This window comes from Ceratotherium simum, chromosome 29 (genome assembly GCF_057802395.1).
Source record: "Ceratotherium simum simum isolate JZ-2026a chromosome 29, ASM5780239v1, whole genome shotgun sequence".
Lineage (NCBI taxonomy): Eukaryota > Metazoa > Chordata > Mammalia > Perissodactyla > Rhinocerotidae > Ceratotherium > Ceratotherium simum.
The window spans coordinates 37,071,931-37,099,027 of record NC_141928.1 but is presented as its reverse complement, the minus strand read 5'-3'; the positions used below and the strand labels follow the sequence as shown (position 1 = coordinate 37,099,027).

General features: G+C 38.1%; 1 protein-coding gene across 6 annotated transcripts in view; it reads right to left on the bottom strand.

The window, feature by feature from the left end:
* Positions 1–405: 405 nt before the first annotated feature.
* Positions 406–27,097, bottom strand: part of MELK (maternal embryonic leucine zipper kinase) — an 89,713-nt gene continuing 63,021 nt past the window's right edge. For 5 of the 6 annotated variants that reach the window (XM_087419454.1, XM_087419459.1, XM_087419458.1 and 2 more), the window contains 7 exons: positions 20,297–20,428; positions 16,725–16,847; positions 10,652–10,883; positions 7,905–8,004; positions 6,705–6,873; positions 2,970–3,073; positions 406–919 (listed from right to left, as the gene is read on the bottom strand). In XM_087419454.1, the coding sequence (XP_087275580.1) occupies positions 742–919; positions 2,970–3,073; positions 6,705–6,873; positions 7,905–8,004; positions 10,652–10,883; positions 16,725–16,847; positions 20,297–20,428 (1,038 nt within the window). In that variant the 3' untranslated portion in view covers positions 406–741. The remainder of the gene's footprint in view (positions 920–2,969; positions 3,074–6,704; positions 6,874–7,904; positions 8,005–10,651; positions 10,884–16,724; positions 16,848–20,296; positions 20,429–27,097) is intronic. The other variant, XM_087419457.1, reaches the window with a different exon arrangement.

The window sequence follows — 27,097 nt, the reverse complement described above, 5'->3', positions numbered from 1 at the left end:
GGCCTTTAGAGATCAATAAAATGAAACAGAAAATACAAATCTGGGGCCAACATTGAGACTTAAGGAAAATTACCATAAAATAACATTTCATGGGCGTTTATAGTTCAGATACTTATCATTGTTGACCGAACATACTTACTGAAGTCTATACTCTTTTATTCAACATACTAAATGTGTTGTTTAACTCTGGTAACCACAGCTGTGACTTAGTTAACGATCTCAATAAATCCTACTTAAATCAGAGACAGGAAAAAATTATGCAAATGAATTCTTATCTGTTTTTCTGCCCAAGGCATATTTGATAACAGATAAAACATACTCCAAATAGTCTCTACTTAATACTTAGGAAGCCATTTGAGGTTTTATTTGGATCAAAATCAAATACAAAGAGGAGGAGAAGATTGCTATATTCACAAATGGTTTTATTTCAGAAAGAAATTACACATTAAAAGGAGACATAGTTAAGAGCGTACATTCACATATGGAACTGAATCTAGGAAAGGCAACAGTTATTAATATACAAAGCCATATGATTAAAAAAGATGATAACAGATAATGACAGATGGGCTTGCCTTAGATTCACCCACAAAATGATATCTTTTGTTTGAAAACAAAAAGATATTGGTCTTTAAGATAGCTCTTTAGAAATGAGTTTGTAGTTCCAATGGACCAATCACCCCAGTCTCCACATAGGCTGTATCACACCCATACTCATACCGCAGGATGGAAGCCAGCAATCAGTTATACCTTGCAGCTGGACAGGATGTCTTCCACTAATCTCTTGTAAACCCAGGCATCACCCTTGAGCCGCTGCCTCCTGATACCCACCACGTCGGGTTTTTGAAGTTGGCACACTTCTAGTTCAAACTGCATTGTCACTTTGCCAAAATCTGACTGTGTTTGACACTTCAGTGTATAGCTGTAAAAAACAAGTTAAGGAGCCAGTTAGGAGGAGAACCATGAATATTCTGAATAACAAGAGATTTCTAAGCCTCTAGGAGGCCAGTGGAGAAAATGAACCATTATTTCATATTAAGCAGTATGTATATTACTGCTTACAGTTTCCAAATGACCTAGCTATGCTTTAGTGATGGAGTATGACTGGTGTTTTCCCAGAAGCTGAACTAGGATCTTAAGAAAGAATCACGATGAAAAGATTTTACCAGAATTCTCCCTTGCTCCAAAGAAAAGCCCTTCTTTCATAGCTACACATGCCATTTATGCTCAAGAAATCTTCTGGCATCCTTTATGCAATTCTTTCAACAATGCAATCTGTGAACATCAGGCCATTTCCACAATGTTCACAACAGAGGAAAGCACAGGGAAGATTAAGAATATTTTTTTTGTGTGCATCTCATTAGAAACTTTTGTCTTTCATATAAATAAAGCTGAAGCCACCAACCTGTCAGATGGACACGTGTTTTTGAGGTTTTTCTAATAGTAATAAGAGGTTATGATCGTTACAACACTTTATAGCACAGTTAAAAAGAAAGCCCAAGGAGATAGTACATTCCCATGGCTGAAACACATAGCATATATAATCAGAACTGCCATGTTAACCACTCTGATAATGGAAAGGCCCAGTCTAAACGAAGAACACATCTTAAGAAATAGGTATGTTCTTGAAAAGTTGCATAAATTGAATTCACGTAAATCACTTTTTAATTTACATTATATTGTAGTTTGTCTTACAAATCTTTGATAAACAATAAACACAACAATAAACAATACAACTGATTTTAAATTTCAGTTCCTAAATATTTAGGTACACATGATTAGGCTCTGTTCCACAGAATTGTAGAGAAATTACTTGTATCTGTTATGTATCATGAGGTTTCACAAAATATCATTCTTTTTCTCACTAACTTAGTTATGTGTTTTAGGGCTTGATCTCTTAAAAATAAGCAGTGTATATCAGAAATGCTAAAAGGAGTATCCTGTAGTCAAGTTTCCTGATGGGAAGATGAAGTATGGAGCAATTTAACCATATGGAAGATAAAAAGTAAGGAGAAAGATAATAATGGAATATAATATATATAAGATTAGTAACATCACACCACCGAAAAACTTCGCTTTTATTATTCTGCTTTGTCACCAAAAGGTAGAAACAGACAAGGTAACAAAAAAAAAAAAAAAAAAAAAGGATCAAGGCAGAGACCCTCTGGTTGATCAGGAAGTTCGTTAGATTAGGAAGAACAGGTGGGAGTGAGTTCAATGTGTTCTAATAATGTCTAAGGAAGAAAGCCAGGGTTCACATAAGGAAGGCTTGCCAACATTTACAGACAGTGAGAAGTAAAATTACTTTTGCAAAAGATTGTTTCTTCAAATCTTACTCTATATTGACTATTCTATTTAAATGTTTTTGGCAAATCTATTAATGGCTCTTCTTAGCTGCTTTAATAATGAAATTTTAAAAAGACCTAACTGAGTGGAAATGCTTACAAACATGAACATCTGAGGTAACCAGCAGAGGTCTGGCTCTTCAGATCATGAGATCATAACCAAAGAGGCTTCAATGGCAGTTCACTGCCCAGTGGGGAACACGTCCCTAAAGTACTGAAAACCCAGTTCTGTAAAATAGCAAGTCATAAAGAAAAGAAGTCTATAGAAATCCTTGATTTGTCAGAGGTGTCTCATAACTCTAGATTACATTTTATAAATACTATTGTAAAGCAGAACATCAAAGGAAAACAGACGATGTAAAAAAAACTGGAAGAAGTTCCGATTTTCCTGTTTTGAAAAGTCTAACTCTGAAAGTGGTGACAACACAGGCACTTCAAAAAACTTCTACAGTTCGTATAAAATAGAAGAGAATAAATTATGGACAATGAGACTACTATAAAAGCTTTTGGAATGAGGTGGAAGAAATATCTTTTTTAAAAAGGGGAGAGGGGAATCAACCCATGTTCTCTCAAAGCTCAAAAGGTATCACGTAATAACTGCAACAGCCTGGTAAGTGTGCTGCTTACCCCTTTTGTACGAAGTCAACATGCTTCTTTGGAAGAACAGACATTATCTCATTCAAGAGTTGATCTGGATTCACTAATCTGCTTGTAGTCACATTATAGTGCAGCTTAAAAAAGAAAAAGAAGGGGTGAGAAATAAATCTTTACATCAACACAGAGACCATCCTACCTGATTCAGAGACCCCAAACTCCTCAATATGGTACCATCTCAAGCGAAAATATTTCAAGAAAAATACTGAAAGAATTGACAACTAACCTTGGTGAGTTGGATTAAGATGGCACTGAGAAAGCTTGGAGAAATCATGTTTATTAGAAGCAACATCCACTTCATCCTTTTTATACGTTCACCTTCCTCTCCCACCAATCTTTTTATGGAAATAAATGAATATTAAACACCATCTACCTGTTTGAGCTTTACCTGCGTCTCCCTTCCTACACTGTCACAGTCCTCAAATGTAAACTGGGAAGATGAAACAAATGTCCTAGAAAATTTGGTTTGTATATAGTTCGATATGTTTCCTTAATTTTTTCTCTATTATTTTAAGAATATTATAGCATTCCAGGAACTGATTCTATGACAATTCTATGAGAACATGAATATAACAAGTATTCCTTTAAAAAAGTAATGTCTTTTTTTTATTTTTTTTTATTTTATTTTACTTTATTTTTTTTAATTTTTTGTTTATTGCAGTAACATTGGTTTATAACATTGTAAAAATTTCAGGTGTACATCATTATACTTCTATTTCTGCATAGATTACATCATGTTCACCACCAAAATACTAATTACAACCCATCACCACACACGTGTACCGAATTATCCCTTTCACCCTCCTCCCTCCCCGCTTCCCCTCTGGTGTGATGTCAAGTTATTTTTTTCTCATTGACTGAGACCACAATTCTCAGAAACAATTCCATTTCTAATTGGTATCCACCCATCATTCATTCAACATCTATTTATTGAATGTGTACGAGGTGCCAGGCAGTTTTTGTCCTGGAGACAGACAAAACTCTCTATCTTCCTAGTGGTAGGAAGGTAGGAAAAAAATCATACTGTCAAAAAAAATCATACTTTCTATGTTTTTCAGATTTGAGTTCTTGTTACAAATAACAAAACGCTAAGATTGGAAAAGACCCAACTACCTTAGTTTTTAAATTAAGAACCTATGGCCCAAGGAAGAGATATATATTTCTTAAGGTGAGGTTTCCCAGAGTGTAATATAAACTGTCACTCGAGATACACGACATAACTCTGGGTGGAACATAAATATAAAAATTAAAATATTTATCTATGTATTTGCTCCAATCTGATTTAGAGAAATAAAATTAGCAAAAACTAATGATATATAGTTTCCTTTTAAATAAATGCAAGTTTTAAAAAAGTTAGTCATCTTGACTGTGGTGATGATTTTATAGGTGTCTATATAATGCCAAAGTATATGAACTGTATATTTTTAATATGTGCAGTTTATTGTATGTCAATTATACCTCTATACCTCGAGGCTGATATGAAAGTGAGTGTTAAGTGACTGGAGTGTGGGGACCCCAGCTTCAAGTCATAAAAGGAGTAAGTGGCACAGCTGTGACAGGACTCTGTCTCTTGGGTCCCAGTCCAGGGGTCTGTCAACAAACTAAATTGGCTTTGTCAAAATAATAATAAAATGAACACTTTCAAACCACAATTTTAATGATTCCTTTTGTAAAATAAAGAATTAATCCTAATTTATCTATTTAAATTTCAGATTTTTATAGATTGCTTCCTAACAGAGGGCTTAACTACATATGATTTGCTATCTTATAAAACTAAGATGTTCTTTGTACCATCCTTTTAACTTTTTTGGAAGTTTACGATTTTTTAATTTAATAAGTGGGTTGAAAAAGTGAAGCTAATTTCCTATAGCAGGTCCTGTGGTTCTGTAAAAACTTAAAGCATTAAAAAGGGTTAAAGATCCAAAGTTAGATGAAGTTTCAGATCTTGGGTTTGTACTAAATAGGACTGTGGTTCTGCTACACTGGGGTTAAAATGCTCAACATTAATAATAAGAATGATACCTGACACTGGAACACCCTATATTAATAAGCATTTCATATGCAATGTAGCATCTTATACAGACAGTCTTGTTTATACATCCCAGCTCTGTGAAGTTGCTGAGTAGACATTATACCCAGTTTTCACAAATAAAGAAACAGGAAGTCAGGGATAAAATGACATATCCAAGCTACACAGTAGGAAGCTGAGGCTAGAATCCAGGTCTTCTCATCCCAATCTTGTGGTTTTTCTCCTACATCCCGGAAGTACTGGGGGATACCTAGAAAGCCAGCTAACATCACAGCAGTTCCTAATGAAAAATGCATTCAGGTTCCAAACAATTTACATAGGTGAACAACTTTAGAATATTATCCATCAGTATTTGATAACAGTATATGATATATCAATAATGTATATAATCGGACAAGTTTCCTTAATTTTTCTTTATTTAATGTTTTTTAGGGAAATGGCACTATAGTTTTCTTAATCCCAATGTCAGAGTTTGGAATACTTCACAACTGTCTCCAACTAGAGAAATCTTAGAATAAAAGTATAAAATATGCCTAATAAACAGCCCTATTCACCATAAAACCCCTCAGTGTGTTATATAAAGTTCAACAGGGCAACAGACACTAATGGGTAAGTCCTATCTTCTTTAAAACAGGACATAATGGGATCTCAGAATATTCTCCCCCGAAGCATCTTTCTGCCCAACAGCTCAGCAATTTCCTTTCCCCAAACCTGCCTAGATTTGATCAAAATGAGTGTCTCAGTGAAAAACTAAACACAGACCCAGTCCCCAATCACGGGGAGCACTACCATCTTTTCCTCCCTCCTCTAGGCCCCACACGTTTTGGAACGTGTTTTATTACAGCACTGAACCCCCGGTAACAGAGCAACATCCCTGCCTATTTTCACTGCCACTCTGTGAGTTCCTCAAGGACACGGGCTGTGTCTTACTCACTCCTTTACCTCTTACCTCCCCCAAGCAAAATTGCCATTCATTAGATGTTTCAATGAATGGGCAGAGAGAATCCAAGAGAGTAAAAGGTATTTTATATCTACTAATCATTTCTTTTTCCTTTCCTTTCCCCCCCAAATACATTGCCCACCCCACTGACACGTTAAACCTTTTGAAGCATAATAAGTCTATCAGATAAGGTCCAAGATCCTTAGCCAGGCCTGTGAGGACCTCTCAGCCTACTGCCCAGTCTGCTGCTCCTGTTTTCTTCACAAACACCACACTCAAAGTTCAAATGAACTTCCCATGCATTCGAATATTTTGTGAGGGCCCACAAAGGTATCCATGTGTCGGGGACTCTTCTATGCACCAGAGATACGACAACTGAGCTCAAGTCCCCATCCCTAAGGCAGCTCTCAGTTCCTCATATATGCCCCATGCTTCCCATCTCCATTGCCTCGTGATTAATCCCTCCACCCGAACTCGAATGTCTGAAGTATAGTTATTTGTTCCTTGAAAAGGAGCGACTGTATCTAACTTACCTCTGCATTCTCAAAGCCTACTGCATAGCAACATGCATAGCAACATGCATATTTCAGGTGCTCAAAAAACATCTATTAACTAAATGAATGAATAAGTAAATAAAAAATACTAATCAATTCATTCATTCGTACTTTTCTTTAAAGAAACGTAGCCCAGTTAGCAGCCAGCTTCTGAAATCCATATTAGAGAATTCCAGTTCACTTACCTTCAGTCGTCTTGGCCCGTCTTTGGCCGAGCCCCTCCTTTTGCTCCTGGTGAGCACCGTGATCACCTTATCCAACCCCCTCTCAAGGCTCCCAAACACTCTGGTTCCTTTTCTTTTTGGAGTTTCCTCTACATGTGCTTGGTTGAGATCCATTTCCACTGAGCGACACCTTAAAAAACAGAAACACCCACGAGTAGAGCTGGGTCTCCTGCCTGCTGGGGCCCCCACAGGCTGTGCATTAGCTGAGCCTCACTCAGGTATGCCAGGGCCAGACGACCTCACTCCTCCTGAGGAGCACGAAGGCCATCTCCCACTGGAAAGTAGCCGTCACCCTTCCCCCTGCCAACTGCCACTTGGCAAAGCTACTTTTCCCCTCCTTTTTTTTAAAATGTCAAATATACAGAAAAGTTGAACAAACAATGCAATGAAAATCCAAATATCCTCTTAGATTCAACAGTTGTTACTATTTTGCCACACTTGCTTTCTCCACATATATAGACAGGATAATAAATACAGTAAATACATAGATATCTTTGCTGAGCCATCTGAAAGTAATCCCTTGAAGATATCATGATACTTCACTCTGAAACTCTTCAGCGTACATCACCAATGAATAAGGGCATTTTCCTACAGAACCACAATACCATTAAGACATCAAGAAAATTAATAATAATGCCATAGTATCATCTCATATCTAGATCCCATTCTAATTCCTGAACTGTCCTGACAATAGATCCTGCTTAAAAAAATAGCTATAAAAGACAATGAAGGCTCATCTATGCAGCAGAACTGTTTATGCAAGAGGAATGGGCTTTCTTTAAAACACCCTTTAGTATCTTTACTATCTGAGCGATGCTGTTAGTGAATGTCTATACTCTACTGGCAGAAGTGAAGGGAAAGATGGGCCTTAGAGAGGGAACCATGTGGCTGTGGCCAGGGCCACTGTCTTCCCAGCCTGCTATATTTAACTTAAGGTGCCAGTCCTACTGCTGATGAGTTTCACAATTCTACCCCATAAGGAAGGCAGTGGCATCAGCTCCAGTAATGGCCACAGACTATCCTCATACAGACAGACATTCTCGTACAGTCTCCAACGTAATCTACATGATAGTTTATCTTAATCAGGTTTATCAGATATGAAAGAAGGAAAAGTGGTTACATACGCTAAAGATCAAAGAGTCTGAAAAACAGAACACTTACCGCCTCTCAGGGCTAATGACACCTGTCATTAACATCTCTGTTCCCGCTGCTGAATTTACTGGCATTTTAATTGGAGTTTCCTTCAGGCACTGGTTTCTAGCTATTAGAAAAAAAGCAACCACAAACCAAATGTAGCCGACACACTATGGTTTCAAAATTTCTATCAATAACGCAGACATCACCTCGTTCATTGACTCAGAAATACCGTAATCACCTGGCCAGTGATGCTAAGGCTCTAGTTCTTTAAAGAAATGTTTCTGTGTGATTTATAATGAAGATAAAATCATTTTGCTTTGCACATGTGGCTCTTCTTTTTCTTCACTGCAAAACTGAAGCCATGCTTATGATTTTATTATAAATATCATATGACAAATCTAAATAGATCATATAAATACAGATTTCGTGATTACTGATTCTCTTTTCTATAACTAAGTCAGTCTGTATTTATACAAGGACCCAATTTATGCCTTTAATTGATACAGCATTGAGAGGTGTTAATTCAGTTCATAGCCCGATTCAGCTCCTGTTAGGCTAAGAGAACAATCCCCTGTGAAAGCCTGACAACAGTTTCTAAAGAGGCTTGAGCTTTGGCTATTGTTCTATTCCCTACTCCAGAGTTGTGTGTTTTTCTAGGAGGGTGTTTGTATCCCAGACGGTTTGTGACAAATTTGCAATAACAAATCTGGTTACCACTGATTAGTTAACTTTTTGCTCATGATCTAAAAGTTGTAATAATATTCACTTTCTAATAAATATATGATATCAAGTTTTTAAAAAGGGATGGAGGGTCTTGTTTTGTTTACGAGTACTCAGCACTGTTCCCTCTGGTTCCACAAGAACTAGAGAATGAGATCAATCGACAGCATCTGTGAAAGCAGCTTTCACCTTTGCGTGCTAACAGGAGCTACTACCACAATTACCCTCCAGCAAAGTGTCACTGACTGGACGTACAGGACGCAGAAAATGAAATTAATGCTTATGTCAAAATGACTCAGTAAAAGTAAAATGCAGAGAGAACACTAATGGGAGCTCTCAACTGGGGCTTCAGCCACTTGCGTCTCTTATGTTTAAAGAAAAACAGCCAATCATAGCTTTTGACCAACACAATCTTTCTCACAGGGACAAGATATGTAAACTGATGACACCTTAAGATTATAAATTCTAAAACTATCCAGATTTCAAAACCTTCAGAATTAGATAAAAAGTAAAATTTACCAATAACAGAAGGGACTATAAGCATCAAAGGCTTAAAAACAACAGCCCTCAATGAGCTAAGGTCCATCTTATCTCCCCACCCAACCTCCTGACTCACACAGGACGTTGTGGCGATATTAAGATAAATAACAGGAGAGAAAGAGACACCCCCCTCGTTAGGAAAAGATGCAATAGCAGCCACCACTGAGGTCCTACTGCATGCAGATGTTACCTGACTGAACCCTCATAACCACCACAGGCAGCCACACACAAACACATGTCACACCAAAGTAGTCTCACAACTTAGGGGAAAGTGTTGTTTGAGCTGATGAACTGGACAACGCCATTAACATAACAATAGAACTTCCAGCAAAAATTCTGAAAAGGTTTTTCAGAATATCTTTATGTATAAGAAGCAGACCTCTGGATCCAATGCCTATCAGCCCCATTAGCAAACTGGGAGCGCGATGGCAGGATGTGGATTAGCAGCAGTTCACACAGCAATGTTTCAGGGCTTGGGTTCATTAGGGTCTTAACATAAAACAAGAGTAGGTCACAAATGGTGGAAAAAAGGCTTTTAATAAAGTTTAGGGGTCATTTAAAAAATTGATAGAATCTAGATCACAGTAAATAAAATCCCTTCAGGCTCTCTCTAATGTATCCATTCCTTCGTTCAACAAATATGGCCCGCACCGTATACCAGGCATGGGGCACCTACTATGTATCAGACAACAGACGTGGCCCCTACTATGTACTAAGTGATGCTGCAATAAATGTGGCAGACAGAGTCTCTACTCTCCTGACGCTTCCTGTCTTACCCTGGTGAGACCCAGGACTGGAAAACTGGGTTCACTTCTGGGCACTGTGTTTTAAGAGGCACACGGACAAAACAGAATGTGTCCAGATGAGGCCAGCAAACAAAACACTGAAGGGTCATAAAGGAATCAGCTTAAATCATTGGTGGTGAGTAACCTGAAGAGGAAACCAAGGGAAACGAGAGAGTTGTAATATCTGGATAAAGATACACATATCTGGAAGGGCATCACAGCTTTATCCTGTCTGCTGGAGTATGGGCAATAATACAACAGGCAGAGAAGGATCAGCTACCAGAACTGGAGATCCAGAGTGTGAAGGGCTCAGCAGAGACTTCCACTTCAGTCCTTATAAGTGAGGGCAAAGGGGCAAGTCCAAACCTGGACACATGACCTTGGGCAAATCACTTGTTTGAGTCTCAGGTTCTTCAGCTGTGACAAGGCAGGTGGATTAAAGGAGCTCTAACTTGCCTGTCAGCTTTGATCTTCTATGATGCTATGATTCAACTTGACATATGTGAAAAAGAGAAAAACTTCATATCATTTAAGAAAAATTAGAAGTTGACTAATATGCTTCCATTTCAACTAATTTAAATAACATATGATAAAAAAACAGCTTGGCTTCTAGAAATTCTTGAGAGCAATGCTAGTCATTTCTGACCTGCTGTATGTTTATTTAGCATGGTGAGAAGAATGGAATTTGAAAGTATTTTACCACTGCTTAATCCACATAGCAAATACCTTTTGAGGGTGTAGAGAAACGATTTGGTGTAGCGAGGATTTCTCTTTTATGCTGGTTCTTATTAACTGGAGTCTTTGGCTCACGAAATACAAAGCACTCTTCATTCTTTACAGCAGCCTTAGGAGTATATACATTCTCTTTGTTCTTTAATTTATTGGCAGATGCTCTGCATAATACTGGAGTTAATGATTTAGATTCCAGACCATTTGATTCTGTCCAATGCTTGGCAAACTGGAAAAAAAAGTTACTGGATAAAGCACGCTGAAGAAGAAAAGTCAATTTCTTTACAACATGCCTTAATCATTTGCAAATTACCTTGTACCATTTTTATTAAAATGAAATATTATCAAAAGGATATTATTGGCAATACCAGGAAATTTGAAAATGTATATTCAGTGCTCTTTAGTACATGAAGATCACTTTAGTCTGTTCTATTGACAGGTAATTTTCAACATGTTTCAGGCCAAGTGTTCAATCAAACTTACCTAGATCCTAGGTAATATTGAGAATGGCCAGAAATAAATCCCTAAGAATTGCTTCCCATACTTAGATTGCCATGGTTTGTCTCTTACATGTACCAAAAAATAAAAGTTTAGTCAATGATTAGGGCAGAAAAACCATGTTAAAATACTCTAAACAGAAATGTTGGATAGAAAATATTTTTTAATCCTTTTGAATTTATGGTTAAGCTCGCAAAAAAGTAAGGAAAATCCTCAGAGGCCAAACTAAAAACAGGAGATGTAACTGAATCCAGAGACGCCCCCAAGGCTGAAACTGTCCACCACCCTAAGGGCCTCCACCTACCATCTCGGATAATCCACAGCAGGGGTTCTCATAGCCACGGAAGCCTTAGACCCATGCAAGGTGCTAAGTCAGGTCCAAAGCTCCCCGTAAAGCCAGGAGGGGCTAAAGCTAAAATGAAAGGGGGAATTAAATATAAATCTGCCCTGCAAAGGAGTCGGCAAGAAAATGTGTCTGCCTTGGCCTTGGCCCTGGAGGAGGAAAAAAGAGTCTCCTTTAATAATTTGTAAATAACCACAGCACAGTCTTCACAAAGGTTTGGGCCCAAATTCATACTACCTGCGCGGTTCCAGAACTCTCAAGCCAAAAATTTAACTTAAAGTCGTCTTAAATTGGTTATGTCTCAGGAGTGTGGTAGAAGCAAACATAATTCCTATTTGAAAAAACAGTTTCAATCCAACACAACCCAAGCCTTCAACCTCAATCCAAGCCTTAAAGAATTCCCACAAAGTACCAAGAAAAATGAGCCTATAAAAAAATTCCAAAAGACACAAACATCATGAATGAAAGTCAGCAGAAAAAAATAAACAGAATCAAATCCATAAGATATCAGATATTAAAATTACCAAATACAGAACATAAATATGTTCAGATGTTTACAATAATAAAATAAATTGGAAACCTGAGGAAAGAAAAAGCGACTACCAAAAATGTTAAAGTAGTTTTGAAAAAGAATAAAAATCTCTAGAAACAAAAAATGTAATGATAAAAATGAAAAACTCAATAGACATGTCAAAAAACAGATTAGATGGAAATAAAAAGAGAATTTATGAATGAGAAATAAATCTGAAGAAATCATCTAGAACGTAGTCCAGAGAGAAAAAGATATGGGATATATGAAAGAGAGTTTAAGACAAATGGAAAATGAAGTGAGATGGTCTACCATAGGTCTATTCTAAGTTACAGAGATAGATAATAGAGATAATGAAAAAGCAGCAATTGTTCAAGGAATTTTCCAAAACTGATTAAAGATACAAATCCTCATATACAGGAAGCATAGTGAATCATAAGATCAACTGTACGTAATCCAGGAGGGGTGATCAGAGATTAGTGTTCCAAGGACTTCATATGTTTGGAAGGAAAATAAAGACAGATTAACTTTATATTTGGTTAAGTTAAATAGCATGTTAAAAATTTAGAGTAAATATTAAAAGAATAGAAATGAAATAGAAACACATGGAATGAAGACAGAAATTAACAAAAAACAAGAAATATGGGAAAAATTACAGAAAAAGTGGGACAAATAGAAAACACAAAATAAGATGGCAGATACATGATAAATACATTAGTAATCAAAATAAATGTAAGTTTTTTAAGCTCTCAACTCAAAAGACAAAGATTTTCAGTTTGCATACCAAATCTAACTCTATGGTGTTTTAAAGAGCTATACCTAAAATATAAGGGCATGAAACATTGAAAACGAAAAGATGAAAAAATATATACCGTACAAATAACAACCAAAAGGAATCAATATAGCTATCTTACCATCAGAGAAACAAATAGAGTTCAAAGAGAAAAACATTACTAGTAATAAAGAGAATCACTATAAATGATAAAAGGTTCAATTCACCAGAAAAAAAATTCTGAACTTATATGCTAATTATATAGCTTCAAACATATATATAAAGCAAAAATAGACAGACTACAAAGAGAAAATGATAAACTATAATCACATTACAAGATTTTTGACAGATCTCATTCTCAAGCAGACAAATTTATGGATCAAGCAGACAAAAAAATCAGTATGGACACAGAAGATTTAACAGTAGAATTTACTAAGACTGATCTAACAGACAAATAAGGGCAGAAAATAACAAAATAGAAACAAGGATATAATAGATAGAACCAACAAAGCCAGAAGTTGGTTCTTTGAAAAGACTAATAAAACTGACAAAACTCTGGCACGACTGATCCAAAAAATGAGAGAACTGCAAATAAACAAACACACTTTAGAAATGAAAAAGGGGACATAAACCGATACTACAGATAGTAACAAGATCATAATATCCTCCCGTTGACTTTATGCCAATGTATTTTAAAACTTGGATGAAATGGACACTAGAAAAACAAAACTCACCAAACTGACAAGAAAAAATAGAAATGTTATATAGTCCCATAAACACAAAAGAAATTGAATCAGTAGTTAACTAGCTTCTCATAAAAACATTCCAGGCCCAGATAGCTATAAGTTCTATCATACATTCAAGAAAAATATAATTCCTAGCTCCTAAAAACCACTCCAGAGAATAAAAAAGCAACACACCCCAATTCATTTTAGAAGACTAACATAGTCTTAAGACCCAAATCAGATAAGATTAATATAAGATGGGATGGATGCAAGGAAAGAAGAAAGAATAGTTCTATATTGTTTGAATTTTTTACAAGATGAATGTATCCATGTATTACTTATGTAATAATAAAATTAACATTTTCCAAAGAAAAAAGAGTCATATAAGAAAGAAAATTATAAGCCAATCTCATTTAACAACATAGAAGCAAAAATCCTAAAGAAAATATTAGCAAACTAAACCCAGCAACGTATAAAAAAGATAGTAATACATCATGACCCAACCTGGCTTGTCTAAAGAATGTGAGATGGGTTTAACATCAAACCTATTAATATAACATATAATATACTACATTAACAAATGGAAGATGATTATCTCAATAGATAAATCTTATCTAATCCTTTTTCTGAAACAGAGACTCATGATATTTAAACAAATCTTAGCAAACTGGGACTAGACGGAAAAAAAAAAGTCTTAGCCTGAAATACATGGGGTAGGGGGTGCAGCGGGGGAAGAGGGAGAGGAAGGAGGATGAGGGAGAGGAGAAGGGAGAAGGTGAAGGAAGAGGGAGAGAGAGAACAAACATCATATTTAATGACAAAATATTAGAAGCATTGTTTTATAATTGGGAAGAACACAGAATGCCTGCTATACTGCCTGGACTACTAAGTGAAGTAATAAAAGAAAAAGATATTAAAAAGTTATTAAAAGGCATAAGAATTAGAAAGGAAGAAAGCAAAATTGTCATCGATAGATGATATAATTTTCTATATAGAACACTCAAAAGAAAATACAAATTGTGAGAATTAAAAAGAGTTTAGGAAAGTTGTTGAATATAAGATCAACACACAAAATCTATTTCATATCTATACACCAGTACCAGTCAGTTAGAAAATGTGATTTTAAAAAACCTACCATTCCCAGTAGCAATAAAAAAATAAAAGTACCTAGGAATAAGTCTAGTAAAAGATATGTAAGGTTTTTGGGAGTAATTTATAAAACTTTATTGAAAGTAATTAACTAAAACCTAATAAATAGAGAGGTATACTGTGTTTATGGATGGGGGATCTGAGGGTCTAGATTTCAATTTTTCCCAAACAATCTTAAATTCAATGCAATTTCAATTTTTGAGTGCATGTGAAATTTGTCAAAATGATTCTAAAATGTATATGGAAATGCAAAGCGGCAAGAAAAGCCAAGACATTCCTAAAGAAGAATGAGATGACAGGAAACTGGCCAACCAGATAGAAGAACAATTATAAAATTAAAGTAATTAAGATATATGGTATTGGTGCAAATAAACCAATGAAACAAAATACAGCCCAGAAACAGACATACTCTTGACAACATGAGATGTGATAGAAGTACCACTGCAGATCAGTGGGGAAAGAATAGAATTTTCAATGGTGCTGGCACAACTGATTATATGAGGGAAAAACTGGTTCCCTCCCTCATACCATACAGGAGAATTAATTCCCGATAGATTGAAGACTTAACGTGAAAGGAAAAGTTTAAAACTTTTAGAAGCAATATATATGAATGCATTTATGGCTTTTGGCTAAGGAAAGCTTTCTTTAAAAAGACACAAAAATTACAAACCATAAAGGAAAATACTGACAACTTCTAATTCATTAATGACATTTGTCATCAAAGTAAAAAGACAAGTGACAAACTCAGATAACATACTTGCAACACATAACCAACAAAGGATTAGAATTAAGGTTAAATTAAGAACTTTTCTGATAAAACCGGAAGAGAAACAATCCAATAGAAAAACATGCAAGCACATGAAAAACCATTTCACAGAACAGAAAACACCATTGGACAATTAATACATAAAAAGATGCCTAAGTAATCAGAAAAGTATAAATTAAAGCCACAGTGAGCTATCACTTTACACTCACCAGATTAGAAAATATTAAATAGCTAAAAATATCAAGTATTGATAAGTATGTGGAGCAGTGGGAACACTCTTATACTGCTGGTTGAAGTATAATTAACACAACCATTTTGGGGAAAAAATTGGCATTATCTGGTAAGGTTGAAGATACTCATTCCGCTCCTAAGTATATACCGTGTAGAACTCTCACACACATGTACCAGGGGCCTTGCTGTGCACAAGAGTTAACACAGTGGTCCTGGCTGGAGTCTGGGAACTCAGCTCTTAAAACGTTACCAATGAAGATAAGTCTGTTCGTATGTCTGGGGCACTGAAACCTGCTACACCAGGTTGTACGGATGGCACAGTGTGATTTTATGGTGAACACCTGCTTTCCTTCTGAAGTCTAGAATTTCTACGATTGTAACTGATCACATGGGCAGAGTGCCTGTGTAACCAGCCCCCAATAAAAACTCTGGACTCTGAGTCTCTTGTGAGCTCCCCTGAACAGAGACAGGCACACCTGCTGCTGTACTTCACACGGAAGGAAGGAGTGCACACTGCTGGTGCCCTCGGAGAGAGCGGAGGAAAAATAGTAACTATACATTCAAGACGCTCAACAAACTCCAAGGAGAAAAAGATGATCAAAAGGAGAGGAAAACAGATCAGCTGCTGCTCTGAGTTGGGGGGAAGGGGGAGCTGACTACAAAGGGGCATGAGGGAATTTTGGGGGCGCCGCAGGACTGTTCTTGATTTTGGTGGTGGTTACACGGCTATGCAGTTGCCAAAACACATAGAGTTGTACACTAAATTGGTGAATTTAACTATTTAGCCACATGTAAATTATACCTCATTTTAAAAAAAAAAAAGAAAAGAAAAGAAAAAAGGGGTGGTAAAGTGCTCCAAACTAGAATCTTGGCTTTCTTCAACTTGGAAATAATTGGTCTCCCTTTCATTCATATTCCAACAATCTCTCATTAATGTTTCTAATGGCTTAGGAATGCATTAAATTTGCAAGAACATACTAGATCTCATGTTACAGCCTAGATGTTTTTGTAATCGAAACAACATATCCTGCTTTACATAGCAATAAAAATAACCAACCTGTGGTGTTTGGGGAGTAGTCACACCTGTTGATGAATTGTCTTCACACCATTCCTGGTCTATTAATCCAGCCACATCATTTTCATCACCTGTGGTGACATCTTCTAGACTCAGATTCTTTGACTATTCAAACACAGAAGAACTTAGACACACCACTACCATGATTCAGTTTTTAAAATAGTGTATTCCTGGCACAGGGCAAGGCCCTGGAAGCAGAAACAAACGAGAGATCGTATACTGAAGGAGCTCACTATTCAGTACAGAAAACGGAAGTCAAAAAATTTCATTCAGATTATTAGATATGAGAATCTCTGACTCTCAAACAATATGTCTTGGAACATTCTTATGTTACATGGCATACTACATAGCTTATCATTGTCCAATAATTGCTATAATAGCAGACAAATAACTCCCCTGAGTATCTACAAATAAAAAGCTGTGACTAAGTAGAAGATGGAAGGGAAACAACTTGAAAACACAGGTTTCTTAGTTGTAAGAACAGAGTAGTTAGCAGCAGGAATAAATTAGCCTTAGGAAAGATCTGCTGGGGACAGAGTATTTGAGGTCCTGTGCTAACAATACCACCAGAGTCATTTATTTTCCCTCATTCGTCCCCCTGTATAAACTAAGGGTATACCAAATATACCCTAAATTCTAAGACTGTGGGGTGTAATTGGATTTTTTATTTCTCCCTCCTTCCCTTTTCCCCCAACATCTAGTTAACCTGGCCAGGCAACTTTAATTTCTTAACCACATCCTTTCTCCTCCAGTCCCATTGCCACTGTTCTAATTCAAGGACAAATCTTCTCAGACCTGAACTGTTCAAACAGACAATATAGTCTCTGCCACCAGTCCTTCCACCCTCTCACCCGGGGATGACAGAGTTCTCTAGGATTGTCAGTTACCACCAGCTAGAACTAGCTACATGGAGTGCTAGGCTGAGAAAAATGCTAAAGCTAGGTCTAGGCTCAGTGGGGAAAGTACAGTGTTGTATGAATGATGGCTGTCACAGCTACTACAGAAGAGAGTAACAGCACACCCTTCCCTGACTGACGATTCCATATACCACTGGATGAATTTTTCAAAATTAGTCATGTCAGTGACTTGTCATATCTTGCTCAAAAATCCATGGTTCCCATCACTTACGGCATAAAGTCCAACCCCTCCGATGTGGTATTTTAAGGCTCTCTATGATCTAACTCTCACTATCCTTCCAGCTCACTCTCTCTCTCTTCCTCTCACTTTTTCTCTCTCTTCCTCTCACTTTTCCCTACTTGAACTCCTCATTTTAAGCAAACAAGTCTAGGCACAGTCAACAGAACACAATGAGCACATTCAGGTGCCTGAGCTTTTGCTAATTCCATTTATCTTGCCCTGAATACTGTGCCCCTTCTTTTGCATTTTTCTCAAGTTGACTCTGGGTCCATTTGGATCACCCAGTGGTCACTCCCATCCTCTAAAGCCCCTACAGCACACCTCTAGCCCCTCATCTGGCACTAATCCATATGATGTGGTGTTGTCTCTGTGTATGTCCTGCCTCACCAAGTACCACACTTCATAGAGATTTGTTTCCCAAGAGCCTACGATGGGCCCTGAAAATGCTATTGATGTTGATGATGTAGTCTCTTGTGATTCTTGAACCAGACTGTATTATTGTTTCACTTAAAGTGCCATCAATTGATTAACAGTTCAAGATTGCTTACTTTCTTATAAACAACACCCCAGAGAAAAAGGGTGATTCTATCAAGGGGAGATAGAGACTCTCTGGCTTGCTTCAGATCTCAATGACTTGCATAAAGACCAGACAAGAACCCAAAATTTGATTTCTACTTCATGCTTGCCATTCAAATGTCTCTCTATCTGCTATAAAAACTGATTTAATAATATGAATGCCCAAACAATTAAATTATTAGGTAAATGCTCATTAGATGGAAGATAAGACTAAATATCTTCCCAGATCTTTTCCACTTGTATACTCTATAAATCATATAAGCAGAGGAATTGAGACCAGGCCGATCCAGACATAAGAAAATCCAATGGCTTAGGAAAATGTCTCAGACCTCTTAACTGAGGTATCATAAATTTAAAAATTTAGCTGAAATGGTTATTTTAAGTACAGAGGTATCTAATGCCTTTCCGAAATTACCTTGATCAAAAGCAAAGTTCGTGCTTTTGTGTCCTCCTGGACCCAAAGGTGTTAACTTGAGTCTGAGAGTTTAAAGGGTTTGGTGATGCAGGCAGGATGGCTGATGGGCTGATTCACAAAGTCCACGGATATAAGATCCGCCTGGGGATAGGGTATTCACCAGCCCAACAAACTCTCTAAGAACAGTCTAGAAAACCATCCCAGGAATACGATTATCTCACTTCACAGGTTTCTTTATACAGTAGCCACCTGCACTAACAATTTCTAGTTCTTAGTTTGGTCAAAAGATCAACTAGGGAGGGAAGAAGGGAGACAAGTTAGTGCAGCAGAGACACAAGACCCACTACACCTGCAGCACATGATTGACAAAGGCCAAAAAGAGAGATCTAAATGAGTGTCAAAGGAACTCGAGGGGATGGGGGAGCAGGGAATTTAACAAAAGAACATGAAAGAGGTGGCATTTCAACATTTGTTTTACAGAGTTTTGAAACCTAAAGAAAAAGAAAAAAAAATCACCTTGCCCACATAATCATTTGGGTTATACTGGATTCCATGAAGAGGGCCAACTACCTCTCTCTGAGAATAACAAAAGTAGAGTTTCCTAGTGCTAAAATCATTAAACTGCAATTTGAATTAATCTGAGGGAAGATTATATTACAAAGTTCTGCACCCATCTGCCAAAGTATTCGGAAGGCAGAATTTTACACCAGGGAGATACAAAGAATCACACAGAAAACAGAGACTAACGTGAGCACTTAGGAACGACACAGTGCTTCCCAATATGTAAAGCTTCTCCACCATTCTAAATGTTCACGACCAAGGAAAATGAGACAAAGACAACAAAATTGAAAAAAATAATTTGGTTACAACTAACTCATACAAGAAAGGTGAGTTGCTCAATACAAACGAAACCCAAACCCTTAAAACAATGAGTATCAAAACATTCACTGAAATATTTCATGTCATATGAAGTATAATATGTCCTGTATTCACAGGTCTTACTCCCAACAATCTCTTAAGTTGTCATCTACATTTCAATAATACTGTGTCCTTTAAAAGCACTTACATGTGCATAAATTATATAAATAAGCATACTAAAAAAAGACTAGAAAGACACAGGAAAATATAAACTATATATTATTGATAGGTAGTAAGTTTATAGCTAAATACTATTTTCCTTTAGCTTATCTGTGGCTTAAAATTTTTCTACAACAATCAGGAATTACTTTTGTGAAAAAAAGGTAAAAATTTCAGAGTTCAAGTTCAGAATTTCCCATTTTCCTCATCAAAAATATTTAAATCATAAACTGACTTGCCTCTGGCTCCTCAACACCAGCAAAGTTAACTTTTCCAGTGGTGTATCCACTCATGACCAGGGCACAGGGCAAGAGCAGTGGGTGTCCACACAGAAGATTCTAACATTTACCTTGATGTTTGTGAAGGGGGTAGCGCTGACTTGTCCACAGGAAAAAGAAGGAAGCCTTAGACGAACTGGTTTTCCCCGAGCCTTCTTGGCTTGAAGCAGAAGATAGGTAGCTGTGAGGTGATCATATTGCCACTGGAAGAAAAGAAAATCAAGTTGTTTAGAAGACCAAAGCTGTTTTTTGAAATAATATTCTATTTTAAATTAGTTTTTTCCTCAATGTAATAGACATTCAGAATTTAAATTTTTTTTAGCTTTACAAGGCATATAATGAAAAACAGCAATCCCCTACACCACATCCCCCCTCACACACAATTTCCACTCCCCAGAAGGAATCACTTTTAAACACTTTTAGCTATTTTTTCTATATTTCTAAATTAATTGCTTATATAGCTTTAATTTTTTTTCAGCTGCAGATATTAACTGTAGATTTCCTACTATGGAAAAGAAGAATTTAGCTCCACTACAACTCCTGCCTCCCCACACATCTCCTCCCTGCATCCTCCTAGATAATTTTATCACAATTTTTACTTAGATCAATATTTATATTATGATTAGGTAAATAGTAGTCACAACTAAGTAAGGTAATGTTCAAAATACTTAATTGGTACCCTGACACCAACCAGAGCAGAGGCCAAGAGGTGAGTAGGATCCTGGGGGACCCCTGCCACGCCAATCGTTAACCTTGTAATTGCCGGATGTGAGGCGGGACTCGGGGGAGGTGCCTAGGGGCCCTCCAGGAGGTAAAGGGCAACAGGGAGGGCACTAGAGGTAGTAATCGTTTACCAATCAGTATAGAAATATTCTAGCATCTTAACAAGCAGCATGGCCACACTGGCTGAAAATCAGCCCTGCAGCTAAACTTCACAGGGTGCTAATCTCTTCACTTTCTTCCTTTGAAACTCTGTTTCACTTGAAATTAAAAAGAGGCAGTTCTTCATCTTACTAATTCAGCTCCACACTCTCCAACACTCTTCACCTCCTCTCAACAGGTTCACACACATCACACACCAGCAACCTGTCTCCTCCTCTCTCTGCCTTCTGGAGGCTGCACCTGATGCCTGCATTCCACGCTTCACTCTGGACTAGCTTCTTTCTCAGCCTGTCAGTCTCGGCTGTCCGTCTCGGCATTCCCTTCCCCTCTATCCCACAACGTGTCCCCAGGTTCCTAGATCCTAACTACGCCTCTTGCCTGGTTTTTCTTTCTTGTTTTGGTGCGACACATCCTCCAGTAACTCCCCGAGGGTGGCTGACTGAGATCATTCATTTCTGAGATCTTGCATGTCTGATAAGCGGCTGCATTCTGTTCTACACTTGATTCTGGTCTGGCTGAGTACTGAATTCTAGGTTGATAATCATTTCCACAGTTTCAAAGACATTGTTCCGTGGTCTTCTTGCTTCTAGTAGAGCTACTGAAAACTCTAAAGTTTTTCTGATTTCCAAGCCTTTGTGTTTATGATCTTTTGGTTTTGTCTCTAGAAACTTTCTGGATCTGCTTTTTCCTCAGTTCTCCAAAATTTCACTAAAACAGGCCTTTGTGTGGATCTATTTTCATTCATTTTGCCAAGCCCTGGTTAAGCCTCTTCATTCTTAGAAACTAAGTTCTAGAATATTTCTTCTTGTATTATTTCTTGGATGGTTTCTTCCCCTCTTTCTTCTCTATTTTATCTTCCTACAACTTCTGTTATTTGTATGTTGGACCTTTTTTACCCCTTCTCTTCTATTTGTGCCTCTCCTTGTCTTTAGATTCTACTTTTGAAAGATTTCACACTAACTTCATTTTCAAATATTTCTACTAAGCTTTTCATTTCTGTGTTCACATTTTAAATTTTCAAGAGCTATCTCTTGAAATGTTCCTTTCTAGTCATCTTATTCCTATTTCAAGAAGGAAATAGCTTCTCTTATCTCTGAGAACATTAATTACCGTTTCTTAGCCATTTCCTTCCACCCCCTGCTTAATCTTTTCTTCTGAATATCTTTACTTTTTCTTCCTTCTTCCCCCACTCCAGGCCATTTGTTTTCATCTCTGACTTTCGTGTTAGAGGCTTTCCTCAAATGCCTGGTGATCTGGGGCTGTCTATTTCTATTTAAAAGTGAAGAATTTCCCTACAGCTAATTCAAGGCTCCAAGCTAATGAGCTGGGGATGCTCATCACCATGGGGGCTTTTCTCTAAGGTGAGCAGACAGGATCCTGAACTCTCAACCATTGGTATAGCAGGTCTTCTCTCTTAGCTTTTCCCTAGAGATGAATCTTACAGTATTCTCCTCACTCCCACTGCAAATAAGGATAACATCCTTGTTCTAGCATTCTCAGAGTTGAACAGGGAAGGGGTTAGAGGCAGTGGTTCACTGTTCCATCTGGGGCCTGTGTGTGTCCATGCATCCGTTTCAGAATGGTTCATCACCCCACCTGAGCTGGTACCGGATTGCCTCTTGTTCAATGCCTCCAGTCTTCTGTGGTGGGGAGAGGTGGCTGTCGTGCAGCACAAGGGACCTAGCTTGGGTCTAACCCTTTCTAATGCAGACTTTCATCCATCTTCCTGGTTCCCACTCTGCTCACTTCCCTGATTGTGGAGGGTCCTAGTACCTCTGATTCTTGAGCCTCCTGGAGCTCCAGGGCTCTAATCAATTTGCTTACTGCCCTTTCCCACTGCAGACACTTAGCTTTCAGCTTTCTCCAAAATGCTGTGAGCTACCACTCATCTATTTTATACCTTCCACAATTTTATTGACATTCCTTTTGTCTACTCTTTTATTCTCTTCATCTTTGTGAATTTTTTGCCTTTTTATCCCCTTATTGTTATTTCAGGAAGTGTTAGATGTCAACACATCTGTTCGATTCACCCTGTTTAACTGAAAGTTTCTAAATAATGTACTCATAAGACTATGAGACTCTCTGCCCTACACAAGTGTCAGATTTTAATAATACTGACACCATAAAACTCCTAAAAGAAAACATAGGTAGTGGGGGCCAATCTGGTGGCACAAGTGGTTAAGTGCACGCGCTCCACTGCGGCAGCCCGGGGTTCGCCAGTTCGGATCCCAGGCGCGCACCGACGCATTGCTTGTCAAGCCATGCTGTGGTGGCGTCCTGTGTAGAGTAGAGGAAGATGGGCACAGATGTTAGCTCAGGGCCAATCTTCCTCAGCCAAAAAAAAAAAAAAAAACCATAGGTAGTATGTTCTTTGACATTGGTCTTAGCAGTATCTTTATGAATATGTCTCCTCAAGCAAGGAAAACAAAAGAAAAAATAAACAAATGGGACTATATCAGACTAAAAAGCTTCTGCATGGCAAAGGAAACCATCAACAAAACAAAAAGACTACCTACCTATTGGGAGAAGATATTTGCAAATCACGTATCTAATAAGTGGTTATTATTCTAAATATATAAAGAACTCATACAACTCCAGGAAAAAAAAAAACACACAATTGAAAAATGGGCAGAGGATCTGAACAGACATTTTTCCAAAGAGGATATACAGATGGCCAACAAGCACATGAAAAGATGTTCAGCATCACTAATTATTAGGGAAATGCAAATCAAAACCACAAAGAGATATCACCTCATGCCTGTCAGAATGGCTATTATTAAAAAGACAAGAAATAACAAGCATTGGAGAGAATGTGGAGAAAAGGGAACCCTCATACACTGATGGTAGGAATGCAAACTAGTGCAGCCACTATGGAAAACAGTATAGAAATTCCTCAAAAAATTAAAAATAGAACTACCATATGATCCAGCTATTCCACTTCTGGGTATTTACCCAAAGAACAGGAAAACTCTAATTCAAAAAGATATATGCACCTCTATGCTCACTGCAGCATTATTCACAATAGCCAAGACGTGGAAGCAACCTAAGTGCCCATCAGTGGATGAATGGACAAAGAAGATGTGGTCTATACTTGCAATGGAATACTGCTCAACCATAAAAGAAGGTGAAATCTTGCCATTTGCAACAACATGGATAGACCTTGAGAGTATTATGTTAAGCGAGATAAGTCAGATGGAGAAAGTCAAATACCATATGATTTCACTCATATGTGGAAGATAAACGAACAAACATAAATACAGAGAACAGATTCGTGGTTATCAGGGGGGAAGGAGAGAGGCAAAAGAGGTAAATGGACACATTTGTACAGTGACAGCAACTAGACTTTTGGTGGGGAACATGATGTAGTCTATACAGAAGCTGAAATAGAATCATGTGCACCTGAGATTTATACAATGGTATAAATCAATGTTACCTCAATTAAAAAATTAATGATATTTAATGCTATATATCTCCTCACAAAGTACGTGATCCAACTAACTCTGTTTTTATTAATAAATTTTATCAGTTAATAGTTTAGATGGCCACAATCATAGTATATGCTTTGAGGTTTACATAATGGACCTATCAGTCTAGTAGGAGATGGGTAAACTACTATGATAAATTGTCACAGAATGTTGCCTTTAATCCAGACAGTGTGGGAGGAAGGAAGGACAGAAAAGATTTCATGAAGAAGGTACTTGCGAACTGGGTGAAAACTATGTGGTTATAATCACTCTCCACTTCCTAACAATTACATCAAAGATTTTTCCCGCACCTCCCACATCTATGGTCTCATGTAGGATAGCCACCTTCCGGGAAGGAGAGGCCGTAAACTGATGAGAGACAACGGCTCAGCAACAAGGTGCCACTTGCTCATCAGCAATGGCACAACCCAGTCATTGTACACAACACCTGGACAGTGCTAAGAGTTCTAGATGAAGTTTTCTAAACACGCCTAGGAGTTTTACAGTCATCCCCTAAACCCTCTTTTTCCCAGGCCAAAAAGCATCCTTTTTATAACTTTTTTGCCACAGCCACTACAGACTATGCATTACATAAGATGCACAGGGGAGTTCTGTGATCAATAACAGATAAATCAACACATTAGTTACACTTTCAAGTGACGTCAATCCACAAGTCTGACACAACCAACGTCTCCCTTATCTGTAAGGCAGGTCCCTCTTTTGAAAGTCAAATGTCTGAAAGTAAAGCAACAGGCTTACCTGTTATAAAGAAAGTTTCATTTCTAGAAAACTAAAATATTTTTAAATGCCCAGTTATTGTTCAGGCAGTTAAACTGAACCAAACGTTAAAGAGCTACCCAGGCACCTGCACTGAGGAGGCGCAGCTCCTGGTACAGAGGGTTTGGGAAACTGAGGAGTGGCCCACTAGCCTTCCCTTGACCTTGCTCCCGCGGCCCTCCCTCAATCTTTAAACTTCCGCCACCAGAATACCCGGGTATTTGCATTGCAGGGGTGGGAAAGGGATCTGTCTTGGTCTGTATAGGTTCTCGTCTGCACATGTGACCCTCGGTGAGGTTCCCCTACCAGATGACGGGCGGCTCCCACAACCCGGAGCCGCTCACAGCGGGAAGAATAGGGGGAAAGTAAGAAAAGCAATGAGGTGGATGCTCTAGCACCACTGCTGGGAATCTCAGGAGGGCTACAATAGATAGCTCAAAAGCATGAGATGGGGAACTCTCCCTTCTGCATACAAAAACCAGTTTCAGAGTGCTCATGTATATAATATAAAGTGGGAGTTCTCTGAGTTCATTGTTTGGGAATAACACTTTCTCTCTCTTTGCACAAACATCAGCAGCACCATACCAGCATGGAGCACACTAAACTGATATCTCTCTGTCCTGTCTAACCAGCCCCAAAAGAAAGGCAGAGCTCCCCAGATGCCAGAAAAAATATGAGAGACACAGCTGATCCCAAACCTGCTTTTCCTGAGGCTCTTTAAACAGGCAAGTACCTAGGACCAACGTGAATCCTCTGAGACTGCCTAGACCAGGACTCCTCAACCTCAACACTACCGACACGGACCTGGACCATTCTTTGTTGCGAGGGGCTGTTCTGTGCGTTGCAGGATATTTAGCAGCATCCCTCGCCTCTGCCCACGAGATGCCACTAGCACAGACACACACCCCAGTTGTAACAACCAAAAATGTCCCCTGAGGGGCAAAATCACCCCCCGTTGAGAACCACTGACTTAGACCAACGCTTCTCAAGTTTGAATGTTCGTATGAATCTCTGAGGGATTTTATCGAGATGCAGATTCTGATTCAGGAGGGCTGAGATGGGGCCTGAGATTCTGCATTTCTAACAAGCACCACAGGATGCTGACACTGCTGGTCCTAGACCACACTTTGAATAGCAAGACTCTAGAGCAGCACTTCTCAGCTCCTGGCTGCACACTGCCACCATCTGGGAAGCTCTTATAAATTCTGATGCCCAGGCCATACCCCAGACCAATGAAATCATAGCCTCGGAGGGTGGGACCTAGGCATCAGGGTTAGTTTCAAGTTCCCAGGGGATTCCAGTGCTCAGCCAAGGCTGGCAAGAACATCCCCAAGACTGGAAAACAAGTATAAAGAGGCATTTAAGAGTGAGGGAGGAGTACAAAAGGAGAAAAACTATGAATTTCCTCACAGCATTCTTGATGTTGGCCATGCCTAGCCGTCAGAATAACTGAGATTTTCAGAGAGATGTAACACCAGAAAACAATTTCTATCGTGCTTCCTTATCTACTTTGTTATCTGTATCAGAAGTAAAGAAAATAATTCCTATTTCCATTTTACTTTTAAGTTTGAAAATTGTATGCAGAGACCACATAAAGGATACTATTTTAAAGACCTTATTTTCAATGATTCTTGAAATTCTGAGTATGCTACTTTTAAGATTCAGATTTTAAAAGTTTGTGGATCTCATACTAGATTTTTTATGGATAAAATGATATGACATATGGGATTTGCTTTGAAATACCCTAGC